Source organism: Puntigrus tetrazona, chromosome 24 (assembly GCF_018831695.1).
Source record: "Puntigrus tetrazona isolate hp1 chromosome 24, ASM1883169v1, whole genome shotgun sequence".
NCBI classification, from domain to species: Eukaryota; Metazoa; Chordata; class Actinopteri; order Cypriniformes; family Cyprinidae; genus Puntigrus; species Puntigrus tetrazona.
The window spans coordinates 4,375,462-4,392,392 of NC_056722.1; the positions used below are offsets into that span (position 1 = coordinate 4,375,462).

Genomic DNA, 16,931 nt, shown 5'->3' on the forward strand with positions numbered 1-16,931 from the left:
TCGGAGAGAGGTGCGAGGCTCAGTGCTCTGTGGTCGGGGCGATGCACGTCACCACCTTCGATCAGAAGAGATACGGCCTGCGGCCCGGCGACTGCAGCTTCACCGCCGTAGAGGTCAGTGAGCGCGAGGACGCGGGTCTGCGGCTTCGCTGGGCGGCGAGCGTCTCAGAGCATCTCTGTGCTGTGTTTGCAGGACTTCGTGGATAAAAAGCTCTCGGTCAGCATCAGCGCAGGGCCGTGTGCCGGAGGAGCTGCCGGGTGTCTGAGAGAAATGATGATCACTGCGCTTCATACCACAGTCACTGTCACAGATACAGGTATCTGTAGTTAGCTAATGAGCTTTAGAATGATAGCCGGCTTTGCAGCATTTACAAATGATTTTTAAATCTCAAAAGCAAGTTAAAGAAGTGCTTTTAAACTATATACACAATGATTAATCCCACCTTAAATCAAATTTACAATTAATTTATTACATGAAATAAATTTAAGTAATTTATCATTTGCTTTTACATTTTTTTTAAATGTATTATTTGTTTGTTTATTTATTGGATAAAAATATGACAACATGTAGTAGATTTTCTATTTATTGAAATTCATTATAATTATTTTATTTATTTTTAGTAGTTTGTTTTATATTATATGATTACTTTATAAAATGCTAATTATTTAGAAAATGTTTTTCTCTTCTGCTCACCAAGGTTTTTACATTTTTGGAATTTATTATTTATTTGTTTATTTATTTACTGGATCTAAAATTGACAACATGCAGTAGATTTTCTATTTATTTATTGAAATTTATTATAATTTTATTTATTTATTTTTAGTAGTTTATTTTATATTACATGATTACTTCTGCTGTTTATAAAATGCTAATTATCTGGAAAATGTTTTTCTCTTCTCCTCACCAAGGCTGCATTTATTTGTAAAATCGAAAAAAACTGTGAAATATTATTCTAATTTGAAAGAGCACATTTCTATTGAAATATATTTTCAGATTATAATTTATATCTGTGATGCGCAGCTGAATTTTTACTCCAGTCTTCAGCGTCGAAATCGGTCTAATGCGCTCACGGAAGATTTCTCAGTGTTTTGATGGAAACCGATTTCTGCCCTCTTTGGTGAACAGAAAGCTCCAAAGAGCTGCATTCATCTGAAACGGAAGTGTCGCTTTCGCTCGATTTGACGTAGCGCTGCTGTGGTCCTCTCAGGTTCGGTGACGGTGAACGGCCAGCGGGAGCTCCTGCCGGTGATCTCAGGAGATCTGACGGTCCGAAAGGCTTCGTCCAGCGTTCTGCTGATCCAGGCGTTCGGAGCTCAGGCGATGTGGCACCTGGACGGGCCCCTGCTCCTCGTCACCCTGCAGCCGGGGTTCGCTCATAAGGTACCGCAGCAACACACCAGCTCTTTAGCTCTTCGCCAGCCGAAGACGAGTCACGTTTTGGTTCGTTGCGTCAGGTTCGGGGTCTGTGCGGCACGCTGAGCTGGAGTCAGCGGGACGATTTCACCACGCCCGAAGGGGACGTGGAGAACAGCGCGGCCTCTTTCGCTGCCAAGTACGCGAGCGGTTCGTGTGCGCTCGCCCTCGGCGGCGACCTCTGACCCCTGCGGGACGCACGCGCAGCGCAGGCGGTACGCGGAGAGCGTGTGCTCCGTGATCCACGCCGCTGTGTTTCAGGTGGGTAGCGCGGGGTGGGTGACCCTGGCGGTCGGCGGCGGCGGTGAGTCTGACTGTGAAGTGTGTTGCAGGCGTGTCATGACGTGGTGGACAGAGAGCCGTACATGCGTCTGTGTCTCAGTGAAGCGTGCGGCTGCGGCCCGCTCAGCTCCTGTCACTGCACCGTCCTCGCCGCCTTCGCCAGACACTGCGCCCAGCAGGGGGCGCCGGTCAGCTGGAGGAACCACACGTTCTGCTGTAAGACGTCACCTTCACGTTTATACACATTCGTTCAGTTTAGCGCTTGATGCTGTATTTTAGGATTGGTGTATAACAATTATGAGAATTGCACATTCTCCTGTAAGACTCCTCTAGATTACGTTCAGATTTATTAAGAATATACATTAAATACATTACCTATATAAATATTAGTGCTTTGTACTGTGTATATTTATCATGCATTTATAAATACATATATAAATACCCATGCATGTATGTATTTAAGAAAAATCTTTTAAGGTCATTAATATTTTGTATAAATTATATGAATAATAATATAAGAATTATTCTATAATTATATAGATTCTATAATTATAATTATATAATATATAATTATATAATTATAATATATAATTGTAATTATATAGAATTATTAATAATATTGCTGCCGATACATAAAATTGATTATTTTTATGTCATAAATATTTTTATTTAAAATATATTCAATTTATATAATATTTTATATAATATTTTATGTAAAATATTTTTTACACTGAATACACGATTAAATAATATGAATAAATAAAAATATTTTTAGATATTTTAAATATTATTATTTTAAAATTTATATTATGAAGTTATTAATATTATTTATTATTCATTCATAATGAAATATATAAATTGTAAAATAATATAGAAAATAGATGATGTAATTAGTTTATAATACTTCATTTTATATATGATAGTACAAATTTTTTTAAATCCTAACATAACAAAAGTTATTACTCTATATTATATATATATATATATATATATATATATATATATATATATATATATATATATATATATATATATTTGATAACACTGTGGACATTTTATTCTCCAAAAACGTATTTGAAACTTTACATCTCATGTATAATAATTTTTGTGAATTTATTTTGATGCAGACATCATCTTAATCTTATGTGCACTGTTATGTGATATTAAATAGTATTGTAAAAAGTCAAAGTGGTTCGAGAGGAGCTGGGATACGTTCTCAGAGAAGCGCTGCTGAAGAAGTGTTGTCTCCCCACAGCCGTGCAGTGCTCCGGAGGTCAGGTGTATCAGGAGTGCGGGCGTCTGTGCGGGGCGTCTTGCTCGGATCTGTGGGACGGCTGGAGCTGTGAGGAGACGGAGGTCAGCAGGGTCTGTGTGCCGGGGTGTCAGTGTCCAGACGGACTGGCTCAGGACGCCCAGGGTCAGTGCGTGCCGGTGGACATGTGTCCCTGCAGACACACGGGACGGCTCCATCCCGCCGGGAGCACCGTGACCGAGAACTGCAACCGCTGGTAGGAAAGCAGCGCTCGTTCACGCTCAATCCAGATAGGATAAACCTTCAGGGCCGCTTCTAAGAGACTGAAGCTGGAACAGGTTCCCGGGAATACTTGGGATAAACATAGATGCAATTATAGCAATTATTTTGATACAGCTCTTTTCAGATAAAGCACGTTTAGTTATAAATTAGAATTAATTATCTGTCCAAACTGTTTGCGTGCTTTGTTTTGAATTTCAGGGTGGTTGCTGAGGTGTTATATGTGGTTGCAGGAATGTTACAGATGGGGGCTGAGGGGCTCAGAATGGTTGCTAGGGTGTTCTGAGTGGTTGCTAGGGTGTTACAAAGATGTTTTGAGTGGTTGTTAGGGTGTTCTGGGTGGTTGTAGGAATGTTATAGATGTGGGCTAAGGTGTTCTGATTGGTTGCTAGGGTGTTCTGGGTGGTTACGAAGATGTTCTGATTGGTTGCTAGGGTGTTCTGGGTGGTTGTAGGAATGTTATAGATGTGGGCTAAGGTATTCTGATTGGTTGCTAGGGTGTTCTGGGTGGTTATAAAGATGTTCTAATTGGTTGCTAGGGTGTTCTGGGTGGTTGTAGGAATGTTATAGATGTGGGCTAAGGTGTTCTGATTGGTTGCTAGGGTGTTCTGGGTGGTTACAAAGATGTTCTGATTGGTTGCTAGGGTGTTCTGGGTGGTTGTAGGAATGTTATAGATGTGGGCTAAGGTATTCTGATTGGTTGCTAGGGTGTTCTGGGTGGTTACGAAGATGTTCTGATTGGTTGCTAGGGTGTTCTGGGTGGTTGTAGGAATGTTATAGATGTGGGCTAAGGTGTTCTGATTGGTTGCTAGGGTGTTCTGGGTGGTTACAAAGATGTTCTGATTGGTTGCTAGGGTGTTCTGGGTGGTTGTAGGAATGTTATAGATGTGGGCTAAGGTATTCTGATTGGTTGCTAGGGTGTTCTGGGTGGTTACGAAGATGTTCTAATTGGTTGCTAGGGTGTTCTGGGTGGTTGTAGGAATGTTATAGATGTGGGCTAAGGTGTTCTGATTGGTTGCTAGGGTGTTCTGGGTGGTTACAAAGATGTTCTGATTGGTTGCTAGGGTGTTCTGGGTGGTTACAAAGACTTTCTGATTGGTTGCTAGGGTGTTCTGGGTGGTTGTAGGAATGTTATAGCTGTGGGCTAAGGCTAAGAGACTGAAGCTGGAACAAGGTTCTGGTAATACTTGGGATAAACATAGATGCAATTATAGCAATTATTTTGATACAGCTCTTTCAGATAAAGCACGTTTAGTTATAAATTAGAATTAATTATCTGTCCCAAACTGTTTGCGTGCTTTGCTTTGACTTTCAGCTCACATTCCAACCAAATATTCAAAATGTAGCTTAATTTATGCAATCATGAATTTAAAAAAATAAGACGTGTACTAGAGAGATCTAAAGTGAAGTGAAGCAGTATACTGAGAGGATGATGGGTTCATCTGTTGTCTTGTTGAAGCTTTTTTATAATCCTGTTGTTGAAGGTTTTATGGTTCTTTATGGTTTTTGACACTGATTTTTATCATCTGTTCTCTGATAACACAGCAAATATTCAGCAAAAAAATACCTTTGATCTTCAACGAATGCATGTATGTCAAAGAGGAACAAATTCATAAATCTCAGACCATATAATATATATATACATTTTTACATTATAATTTATATATTTCTTTATAAAATATTGTGGGTTTGTATTTACATTACATGACCTGACTTCTGAAATTTTGTTTTAGCAGCCAGATCTTTTTCTGAAGACGTGTATATTAACGGTATCACTAAATAACATTTACTCTTCTGAGTGGTTGCTAGGGTGTTCTGAGTCGTTACCAATGTTTTTTTGGGTGGTTGCAAAGGTGTTCAGAATGGTTGCTAGGGTGTTCTGAGTGGTTGCTAGGGTGTTCTGAGTGGTTGCTAGGGTGTTCTGATTGGTTGCTAGTGTGTTCTGGGTGGTTGCTAAGGTGTTATATGTGGTTGCAGGAGTGTTATGGCTGGGGGCTTAGGTGCTCAGAATGGTTGCTAGGGTGTTCTGAGTAGTTGCTAGGGTATTCTGGGTGGTTGCTAAGGTGTTCTATGTGGTTGCAGGAGTGTTATGGCTGGGGGCTAAGGTGTTCAGAATGGTTACTAGGGTGTTCTGAGTGGTTGCTAGGGTGTTCTGGGTGGTTGGTAAAGTGTTATATGTGGTTACAGGAGTTTTATGGCTGGGGGCTTAGGTGCTCAGAATGGTTGCTAGGGTGTTCTGAGTAGTTGCTAGGGTATTCTGGGTGGTTGCTAAGGTGTTATATGTGGTTGCAGGAGTGTTATAGCTGGGGGCTAAGGTGCTCAGAATGGTTGCTAGGGTGTTCTGAGTGGTTGCTAAGGTAAGGCAAGGAACCATGCATCTGAGCACACCTCTTTTTAACACTGAAGTTGAGCTGATGTAAAGCCAGTAACACGGCAGGTGACTGGTCAAAGTTTGCGCTCTTCTCCGGTCATGGGCCGTGGGGCTGGTTTTGCACGCGCCGTCCCGTGTCAGCGAGTGTTTGTGAGGTGTGAGGTATCTGATGAAGTCACTCTATGACCCGCGAGCTCGTGTCTTGGGATAGGTTGATTTCATCGAGTCTCTTGTGCCTCGAGATCAGCCGACACGCGCCGCTGTGCTTTATGGAGGCTGATATCTGAATGCGTTTCTCATCCGCCCCTGAGTCTTGGTGTGGTAATGTGGAGTTTGGCTCAGATCGATAATGAAACGCAGCTTGAGATTTCACAAACGCACACTTTTATAATGTGTCACGTTTCCTCACACTTACATATGTGTGAACAGTATATGATTAACACATGCACATAAAAACAACTGATCCAGGGTTCAACAGATGTTTGTGAGATTGCTCAATTCTTTATGGTGCTGCAATAAATGTGTAATTTATTAATTCAGTAATTCCTATTTGTTTGTATGATATTTAATTCTAACTGGATCATTATTTATTTATTAATAATTGTTTATTTTATTATTTTATGTAAATGAATATATATATATATATATATATATATATATATATATATATATATATTTTTTTTTTTTTTTTTTTTATAAAGGTATGTGTTATTTGTTGATTAATTGCTAAAAGTAGAAACATTTAATGACATTTTAGAATATTTTATTTTACTTTTTAAGAATATTTTATATTTTCATAATTAAGTTATTGTATTTATCTAGATTTACTTATATAAAGTATGTATTTCATTGTTGTCATTATTAATATTATTATTGAAATACTTTGTAATGATCTAAAATTTGCAATAATTTTATCCTGTCTAGATTCATTCATTCATTCATTCATTCATTATTTGATTTTCCTCTAGCTCACTTCACACAGCAGCTAAAAATCCCCCAAAACACCCAATGATTCGAACACAGTTAACGAAGAGAAGAGACCTCAGTAAAGAGACACACACATTTTTAAGCGAACAGATGATTATTGTTGATGAAGGTGGGATTGTTGTCTGGGACTCTTTAGTGTTGACTTGAAAGGACCGACCAGTGTGACCTCTGTGTGACCTCCAAACAAAACAACCGCGCATGCAGTGAAAGAACAGATCTGGAACGCGTGCTGGCCTGATGTGCGCGCTGTGTGTTTGCAGCGTGTGTGCTCGTGGCGTGTGGAACTGCACGGACCGGCCGTGTCCCGAGGTCAGCCGGTGCCCGGGCTCTCTGATCTTCTCTCCTCGCTCGTGTCTGAGGACCTGCTCCGGACCCAGCTCTCCTCTGGACGCGTGCGCTGAACCCATCCACGGCTGCGTCTGTCCCGAGGGACGCGTGCTGCTCGTGAGTCTCCTGTCAATCACTCCCTGCTGCTGGAGGAACATTAGGGGGCGGGGCTTGCTCATTCTAGGACGAATTTGATTGGATCGGAACTGAGAGCATAATTAGTCGTTTCTGCTCTTGGACCGTTTCCGCAAGAGTAGGACTATATTTATTAAATGTGCATTTTTATGACTTACAATGGCATTTTATTATGACTTATAACCATAGATAAAACCAAAACACATGGGGTTTTAAGAGCATAACCATAATTAATGGCTAAACTAGTGCTATTTTGTATCTGTGTATCTCTGACGGTGTTTTCTTTAATGGTTTTCAGGGGGATGAGTGTGTAAAGCCGGACGAGTGTCCGTGTCACCACAACGGCAAGCTTTATTTCACCAATGACACCATTTCTAAAGACTGCAACACTTGGTGAGAAGAAACAGCTATTCATTTACATGCATGCATCTTTCACATACATTTAATCAACGTATATAGTAAAACATGAAACGTTAAATAAACGCAGCAGCTTGTTAGAGTCATCTGAGCAGCTGAAATGCGTAAATATTTTAATGTGAAATTAATTTAAGTGCATATCAATTGCACTTCGACTTCGAAATTATGTAAAGCAGCTACTGTGGTAAAAGCATCAAATTGCAAAGTTGCTTTAGGATGAAATATCTGATTCAAAATGTGGTTTATTACGCATAAACTTTATTTATGGGTTGCATATGAATCGGTAGCTAGATATAAAGACTTGTTTAATGCAGCTCAGAGCATTCGTAAATTATAATAGCATGATATTAAATGGTTTTTAGGGTGCCCTTTTTGACTTGCACTTTTTGAAACAAAAAAAAAAAATTATATATATATATATATATATATATATATATATATATATATATATATATATATATATATATATAATTTTAATATATATAAATATAAAAATATAAAATAAATATATATTAAATGATATATATGATATATATAAATATAAAAATATAAAAAAATAAATTAAAATAAAAATATAAATATATATATATATATATATATATATATATATATATATATATATATTAAAATTATATATATATATATATATATATATATATATATATATATATATTTTTTTTTTTTTTTTTTTTAGATATAAAATTTTTCTTTTTCTAACTACAAAAGTGCAAGTCATATATATATATATATATATATATATGTGTGTGTGTGTGTGTGTGTGTACTATTTTAGGCTCGTTACAGGACTTGCATATCATTACTCTTTTGTTGTCCTCATAGCCGCTTTGGACAAACGACTAAACGAGAATATAACAGGATATCAAAGGGATAGTAAAAAGTGTATTTCTCGCCGTTTCAAACCCGCATGCGCAACCTAAGAGAAGAGAACGTGTTTTATTTCATGCTCTCATGCCGTGACCCCGTGGTTGGCAGTGTGTGTCGCGAGCAGCGCTGGCTCTGCGGTCAGTCTCCGTGCTCTGGCACCTGCGTGGCCACCGGAGACCCTCACTACGTCACGTTCGACGGCCGCTCTTACTCGTTCCTGGGCGACTGCGAGTACGTCCTGGCTCAGGAGAGCAGCGGCGTGTTCAGCGTCAGCGCCGAGAACGTGCCCTGCGGCAGCACGGGGGTCACCTGCACCAAATCCGTCACGCTGACCGTGGGAAACACCGCCATACACCTGCTCCGAGGTGACCCTCGCATTCACACAGCAGCGCTTAGACTTTATACCACTGGCATGCGATTCAACGGCGTCCGAAAATGTGCATTACGTCTTTAATTCTGAAATCGTTTTATCAGAAATAACTAATACATGCGTATTCAGGTTTGAATATAATTTCATTTTATAATTACAGGAACAGCACAAATATTCCACCCGTTAATTAAAAAATACAGAAAATGTTTTGTTAACACGTTTTATATTTATTTATTTGATTCTATCTAGATTTATTTTAAAAAGAATATACATCAGTGTATTTTATCTAAGCCATTTTATAATACATTCATTTTATGAATTATCCGTTTGATTGAAAGCATGCCATTTTATTTCGGCTAATTAATTAATAATAACTAATCATTAAATGTTTCATTTTAACGTTTAGATACATTTTTCGATTCATGTATTATTGTTGAGAAAACATTTTATCTAGATTATTTCATTTATAATTGTCCATCTAGATAAAATGTGTGTCTAGATTAATTTAAATATTATTAAAATATTAATTATATCATAGCATAAACATATTATAGTTTTTAAAATCCATTTCATGCTGTTTAGACTTATTTATGTGCATTATTTTGCTGTGACACGAAGCCCGTCCCAGCGGTTACACTGACACAAGATCAGATTGCGTTCAGGTTTAGGTAAGTAATATTTTCTCGTTTGTTTCTCAGGTAAAGCTGTGACGGTCAACGGGCTCCCGGTGACTCTTCCAAAGTCGTATTCGGGCAGTGGCTTGATTCTGGAGCGGGTCGGGTTGTTCGTGTCCCTGTCGTCTCGACTCGGAGTCAGTCTTCTCTGGGATGGAGGTACGTCCGTTATTAGTCTTTGTGTTTGCCATGCCGGTGTGATGAACGTCTGTTTCGCAGGAATGCGTGTTTACGTGCGGCTCATGCCTCACCTGCGCGGCCGAGTCGGGGGACTGTGTGGGAACTTCGACGGAGACGCGGAAAACGACTTCACCACGAGACAAGGCATCATGGAGTCCACTCCTGAACTGTTTGGAAACTCGTGGAAGATCAGCCCGTCGTGTCCCGACGTCTCCGACCAGGACCTCCGTGACCCCTGCGTTGTTAGTAATACTGCACCACACAGAAATGATCAGTTTAATTCTTTATAAATTACTAAAAAGTAAAGTAAATGCTCCCTATGAATGCACTGCACGTGCTGATGCTCTGTTATTTATTTTAAAAATGTTTTCATTCTATGTGCAATAAGAGGTTAATGATAATCATAAAATTATAATATATAATTATTAAATATATAATATATATATAATTTAAATATGCTACTTTTAATTTTATTACACTGTTTAATTTAAATACTTTGCATTTTTCCAAATTGAAAACCAAAAACCAAAATATAGAAAATACTATTTCACTAAAATCTTAAAATATTTTTATGCACCACGTTGTCTGAAAATATGAAAATATAACTAAAACGACTATTTTAACACTGTTTTGTCTACAAATCAGTGCTGTCAGACAGTTACTGAAATAAATGTTTACGTAATATATGTGTTTGTTTTGTGTAAATTTATTATGTAGATATATATATATATATATATATATATATATATATATATATATATATATATATATATTTATATATATTGCAGTATTTATTTACATTAATTTCATGTATATTCATTTAATGTATTTATATTCATTTAAAGAATATATATTATATATAAATAAAAAATATATATAAAATATATATATATATATATATATATATATATATATATATATGCATACTGTACTGTAATGCACTGTAAACAAAAACGTTTATTTTGCATGTGATTAATAGTGATTAATTATTTAAAACAAAAGGCAAAAACGGTCTCTACAGATATTATGCAATTCCTGATCGGACCTTTAAAGCCTCAGGATTGGACCTTCATTTATGCAGCGCAAACACATCATCTCACGCAACAATATAATCATTCAGATCAAAGTAAAACGAAAAGATCAGGAAGAAGAAGAGCTTTGTATCACGGTGTCGTCTTTCACGGCAGCTGTCGTCTTTCTTCAGGTCAACCCTCACCGGGTGACGTGGGCCAGAAAGAAGTGTGCGGTGATCGGTCAGGACCTCTTCAGCTCGTGTCACTCAGAAGTGTCCTTCCAGCAGTACTACGACTGGTGTGTGTTTGATGCCTGCGGGTAAGAAACACGCGCTGTATTCATTACAAGAGCATACCGTATGCATAGTGCATTATAAAAAGAACATCTCAGGAATAATCATAAAAGCAGTTTTAATTTTTTAAATGATCGTGTTTCTTGTGTTATAACCACAAATATGTCCTTATGAATATGCATGATAGAATAGCATATTTATGATTATAAAATGCCCTTATAAACACTGATTATAATCTAAGGATGCCCTTATCTGATTATATGGCCCTTATAAACAGCTATATAAGGATGTTATAGATTTGAATGTTTAGGATACCTATTGAGTGATTATAATAACACATATAACATATTAAATCTGCCCTTATTACGATTTATGGCGATGTTATATCGCCCTTATAAACACTCGAGATAAACCTGTGAATGTTTAGGTGCTATTTGAGTGTTAATAATATATAACATAAAAATAGGATTTTACACATTATAAGCGGTGTTTATGCTTTTAAGTAAACACTGTGTATAATTAGAGATTTTTAATGCTTATATGATTATTTTTAAGGATTATATTATACATCACTATGATAATCCAATCACGTTGCTTTTGTTTTTTGTTTTTTTTTAAATGATCGTGCTCTTATGTTATAACCACAAATTATGTCCTTATGAATATGCATGATAGAATATGCATGATTATGCACTGATTATAACTGATTATAGGACGCTTAACTGGATCTTATAAACACTGATTATGCCTTAAGGATGCCCTTATAAACACTGATTATAACGCCTTAAGGATGCCCTTATAAACACTGATTATAACACCTTAAGGATGCCCTTATAAACACTGATTATAACACCTTAAGGATGCTTATAAACACTTATAAGGATGCCCTTATAAACACTGATTATAACGTCTTAAGGATGCCCTTATAAACACTGATTATAACACCTTAAGGATGCCCTTATAAACACTGATTATAACACTAAGGATTATAAACACTGCCTTAAGGATGCCCTTATAAACACTGATTATAACGCCTTAAGGATGCCCTTATAAACACTGATTATAACGCCTTAAGGATGCCCTTATAAACACTGATTATAACTAAGGATGCCCTTATAAACACTGATTATAACACCTTAAGGATGCCCTTATAAACACTGATTATAACACCTTAAGGATGCCCTTATAAACACTGATTATAACACCTTAAGGATGCCCTTATAAACACTGATTATAACACCTTAAGGATGCCCTTATAAACACTGATTATAACACCTTAAGGATGCCCTTATAAACACTGATTATAACGCCTTAAGGATGCCCTTATAAACACTGATTATAACGCCTTAAGGATGCCCTTATAAACACTGATTATAACGTCTTAAGGATGCCCTTATAAACACTGATTATAACGCCTTAAGGATGCCCTTATAAACACTGATTATAACACTTAAGGATTATAAACACTGATTATAACGCCTTAAGGATGCCCTTATAAACACTGATTATAACTCCTTAAGGATGCCCTTATAAACACTGATTATAACACCTTAAGGATGCCCTTATAAACACTGATTATAACTCCTTAAGGATGCCCTTATAAACACTGATTATAACGCCTTAAGGATGCCCTTATAACACACTGATTATAAACACTGATTATAACACCTTAAGGATGCCCTTATAAACACTGATTATAACATCTTAAGGATGCCCTTATAAACACTGATTATAACACCTTAAGGATGCCCTTATAAACACTGATTATAACGCCTTAAGGATGCCCTTATAAACACTGATTATAACGCCTTAAGGATGCCCTTATAAACACTGATTATAACACCTTAAGGATGCCCTTATAAACACTGATTATAACGCCTTAAGGATGTGTGTGTTTCAGGTGTGACTCCGGCGGGGACTGTGAGTGTGTGTGTACGGCCGTGGCTGCGTACGCTGAAGAGTGTAACCGTAGAGGGGTGTACGTGCGCTGGAGGTCCCAGGAGCTCTGCCGTGAGTTATGACACCCACCCCACGTCCTCTGCGTGTTTCCCGCGTGTGTGTGACGTAGCGTCCCGTTGTGTCCGTGCAGCGCTGCAGTGTGAGAACGGTCTGGTGTACGAGGCCTGCGGCGCCGCCTGTTCTCCGGCGTGTCCCGGGACTCCTTCTGTCTCCGAATCTCTCTGCGGCGCCCTCTCTTGTGTGGAGGGATGCTTCTGTCCTAACGGCACTGTGAGACACGGTGAGACGAGTGTGTTTCTGCGCGTCTTCGTCTTTGTTGTGCGGTCTAGTGTTTTGAAACCTGTCTCTGGTTCGAAGGCGATGCCTGCATCCCTCCGTCTCGGTGTCCGTGCGAGTGGGACGGCTCTCTATTTCCCGCGGGAGCGACTGTCACTCAACTCTGTCAGAACTGGTCGGTTTAGAGCCTGCTTGTCATCTTAACATCTATTTACTGTTTTCAAAGTGTACTGAAATTCTGGCCAATTCTAACTATTAATTTCATTCCGTGGTTAACAGTGATTGATAAACAGACGAGCTCATATTAAAATATTTTGTCTTAAAAAATAAATAAATAATATGAATTTAATAAAATGATAATTTTATATTTGATATTTGGTCTGAATACTATACACATATATATATATATATATATATATATATATATATATATATATATATATATATATATAAATATATATTTCACTAAAAATATAATTTTGATATACACTTTATGTATTTTGTACATACAATTACATAAAATGTAAAAAAAGCTTAATAATAAAAATAAAATTTTCATAAAATTGCTTTTTAAAACAGTATTTTTGTGAGAAACATAACTAAATAAAAATAAAATTAAAATAAAATAATTTTAATGTGAATAAAAAGGGATTTTACTAAAAACACCACTTTAATATACTTTTTTCTTTTCAAAAACATAAAAATAAAAACTTAAACTTAAACCAGTAGCTTTAAAATCATCGTTAATAATAATTTGTAAAAAGCTTAATAATAAAAATTTATTTTTAATAAAATTGCTTTTTAAAACAGTATTTTTGTGAGAAACATAACAAAAAAAAATTAAATAAAACAGAAAATAATAGTTTTGATATGAATAAAAAGGGGATTTTATCAAAAACACCACTTTAATATACAATTTTTTCAAAAACATAAAAATAAAAAAGTACAACTAAAACCAGTAGCTTTAAAACCGTGGGTAATAATAATAAGTAAAAAAGCTTAATAATAAAAAATACAATTTTAATAAAATTGCTTTTTAAAACAGTATTCTTGTGAGAAACAAGTAAATAAAAAATAAAATTAAATCAAATAAAATAATTTTAATATGAATAAAAAGGGGATTTTACTAAATAATTTTTTTTTTTTCAAAAACTAAAACAGTAGCTTTAAAACCGTCGGTAATAATACATATTCATTATTCATAACACAATGAAAGACAAAATCATTGTTGAACCATTAATGTTCCTAAACATTAACATAGTAAAGATTAATATCTAATATCAATGTCCCTAATGTATTTGCAGAAATATGGCCTGTGTGTTTTAGCTGAATGAATCATGTACTGCTGCATAGACATTTATGTTGTAAAGAATAAGCAAACAGTGTGGTGTATCGGTGCTGTCCTCCAGCACTTGTTCGGCCGGCGAGTGGCGGTGCTCGGGCCCCCGGTGTCCCCCTCGGCCCTCGTGTGACGACTCTGAGTTCCTGTGCCCCGGCGGCTCTCAGCGCTGCATTCCTTCGCTCTGGCTCTGTGATAACGAGGACGACTGCGGGGACGGATCGGACGAGGTCTGTCCCTCCACCTGTCCCCCGGACCGGTTCCGCTGCTCGTCCGGGGCCTGCGTCCCGCTGGAGCTCAGGTGCGACGGTCACCCGGACTGCGCCGACCGCTCGGACGAGGACTTCTGCGGCCCCGCGTCCCCGGAGCCCGGCTGTCCGGCCGGAGAGTTCAGGTGCGAGAACGGACGCTGTCTGGCCGCTCACAAAGCCTGCGACGGGAGGCTGGACTGCGGCTTCGCCGACGATTCTGACGAACGAGGTGCGTCTAAAGCTTCCTGCTTCGCCTCGTGCTTCTCGTCTGGATTTTATATGAAGCGGCTCAGACTTTTCTGTGCATGTTAAATCAAGCCTTATTCAGCAATCATCTTCTCAAGCATCTTCTGAGGAGCACTTCTTCTTCATCTTATCGCATTATACATAGCACGGGGGGCGCACTTTTATTTGATTTTATGTAAGCATCTTCTATACCGTTCTATGAAAGCCATAAAAGCCTTTAAATCGATTGAAATGCATCAGAATTTAATCGATAAATTTTGAACAAGAATATAGGCGTGCAAATCAAATCGCTTATTTTTGCTTAAAAACACAGATATACAAATATTTATATGTTTGATTTCATGAAAATTGTCTTTTTAATATAGTTTTGTCTAAAGAAAAACCAGTAGCTTTAAAACCGTCGGTAATAATAATTTGTAAAAAAAAAGCTTAATAATGAAAAATACAATTTTAATAAAAATAGCGTTTTAAAACTGTATTTTTGTGAGAAACGTAACTAAATAAAAGATAAAATAAAACAAAAAAATTATCATTTTGATATGAATAAAAAGGGGATTTTACTAAAAACACCACTTTAATGTACTATTTTTTTTCAAAAACATAAAAATAAAAAAGTAAAACTAAAACCAGCAGCTTTAAAATCATCTGTAGTAATAATTTGTAAAAAAGCTTAATAATATAATAATATAATAATATAAAATAAAACAAAAATAATAATTTTGATATGAATAAAAAGGGGAAATTACTAAAAACACCACTTTAAAATATTTTTTTTTCAAAAACATAAAAATAAAAAGTAAAACTAAAACCAGTCTGTAATAATAATTTGTAAAAAGCTTAATAATATAATAATATAATATAAATGATATATTTGTCTAAAGAAAAATAATAAAAACATTAGTTTAAAGTGCTACAGGTGAATGTAGTATTAAAAACAATAATATGCACATGTGCATTAAGTTATTAAATATAATAAACATTAACTTCATAAGTCTAAAATGAGTTACTGATATGAAATTGATTTTATTTTTTTTTAATTAGCTCTTTTTGATCAAATATGATTGTATGAATAAAACCGAGCCGATTTGTCGCACCATATTGCAATCTGTAAAAGCCAAATAGGACACAAAACACGTATGCTTTTTTTTAATTTATAAACATTTAGACTGCGGGGCGCCGTGCAGACAGGACGAGTTTCGCTGTTCGGCGGGGCGGTGCGTGTTGTTCCTGCACCGCTGCGACGGTCACGATGACTGCGGGGACTACAGCGACGAGAGAGGGTGTGTGTGCGCCGTCGGAGAGCTGCAGTGTCCCGGGGGACGGTGTGTGTCTGCGGAGAGAGTGTGTGACGGACACAGAGACTGCCCGTCCGGCGTCGACGAGCTCGTCTGTCCCGTCAAAGGTATCTGGTCCAAACAGGGTGCAGACACTCACTCACGCTCGCCGGTCAAGAAGAAAAGTGCATTTATTAGAAAAACTACACGGCAAAACCATTGCCTTCCTGTTTTTCGATCCACTAAATATTGGAATGATAAACTACTCCTTTCTTGAAAATAAAAAATGTTTTGTTTTGCTTTAAAAAATCACATTTATTAACATTAAAAAATAGAAATGAAGTAATATAAAGGTCTATTTTCTATTAAGGGCCATGAACTGCTAAAATAAAATAAAGATTATAATAAATAAATATGCATATAAATAGTATATAAATATGCATTTAAATATATATATATATATATATATATATATATATATATATATAAAGATGAACTGGAAGTTTGATAGAGATGTATGTTGATGCTATGATTTCAGGATGCAGTCAGTTTGAGTTCGGCTGCACTAGCGGTCAGTGTGTGCCGTTAGCGTGGCGCTGTGACGGAGAGACGGACTGTCTGGACGGGAGCGATGAGAAGCGCTGTGCTCGTACGTGTCAGGCTGACCAGTTCCTCTGTCTGACCGGAGACCAGTGTGTCCAACACCAGC

At 37.0% G+C, this 16,931-nt stretch overlaps 1 protein-coding gene across 1 annotated transcript in view; it reads left to right on the top strand.

The window, feature by feature from the left end:
* Positions 1-16,931, top strand: part of sspo (SCO-spondin) — a 91,866-nt gene that overhangs the window by 10,345 nt on the left and 64,590 nt on the right. Inside the window, 19 exon segments of the mRNA XM_043227054.1 lie at positions 1-113; positions 193-316; positions 1,208-1,380; positions 1,455-1,577; positions 1,579-1,674; positions 1,746-1,911; positions 2,951-3,203; positions 6,845-7,028; positions 7,345-7,439; positions 8,456-8,712; positions 9,416-9,550; positions 9,611-9,813; positions 10,776-10,903; positions 12,778-12,887; positions 12,967-13,116; positions 13,194-13,287; positions 14,522-14,931; positions 16,114-16,350; positions 16,761-16,931. The exon segment at positions 16,761-16,931 is cut by the window's right edge and continues 60 nt beyond it. Coding sequence (XP_043082989.1) covers positions 1-113; positions 193-316; positions 1,208-1,380; positions 1,455-1,577; positions 1,579-1,674; positions 1,746-1,911; positions 2,951-3,203; positions 6,845-7,028; positions 7,345-7,439; positions 8,456-8,712; positions 9,416-9,550; positions 9,611-9,813; positions 10,776-10,903; positions 12,778-12,887; positions 12,967-13,116; positions 13,194-13,287; positions 14,522-14,931; positions 16,114-16,350; positions 16,761-16,931 — 3,222 coding nt within the window.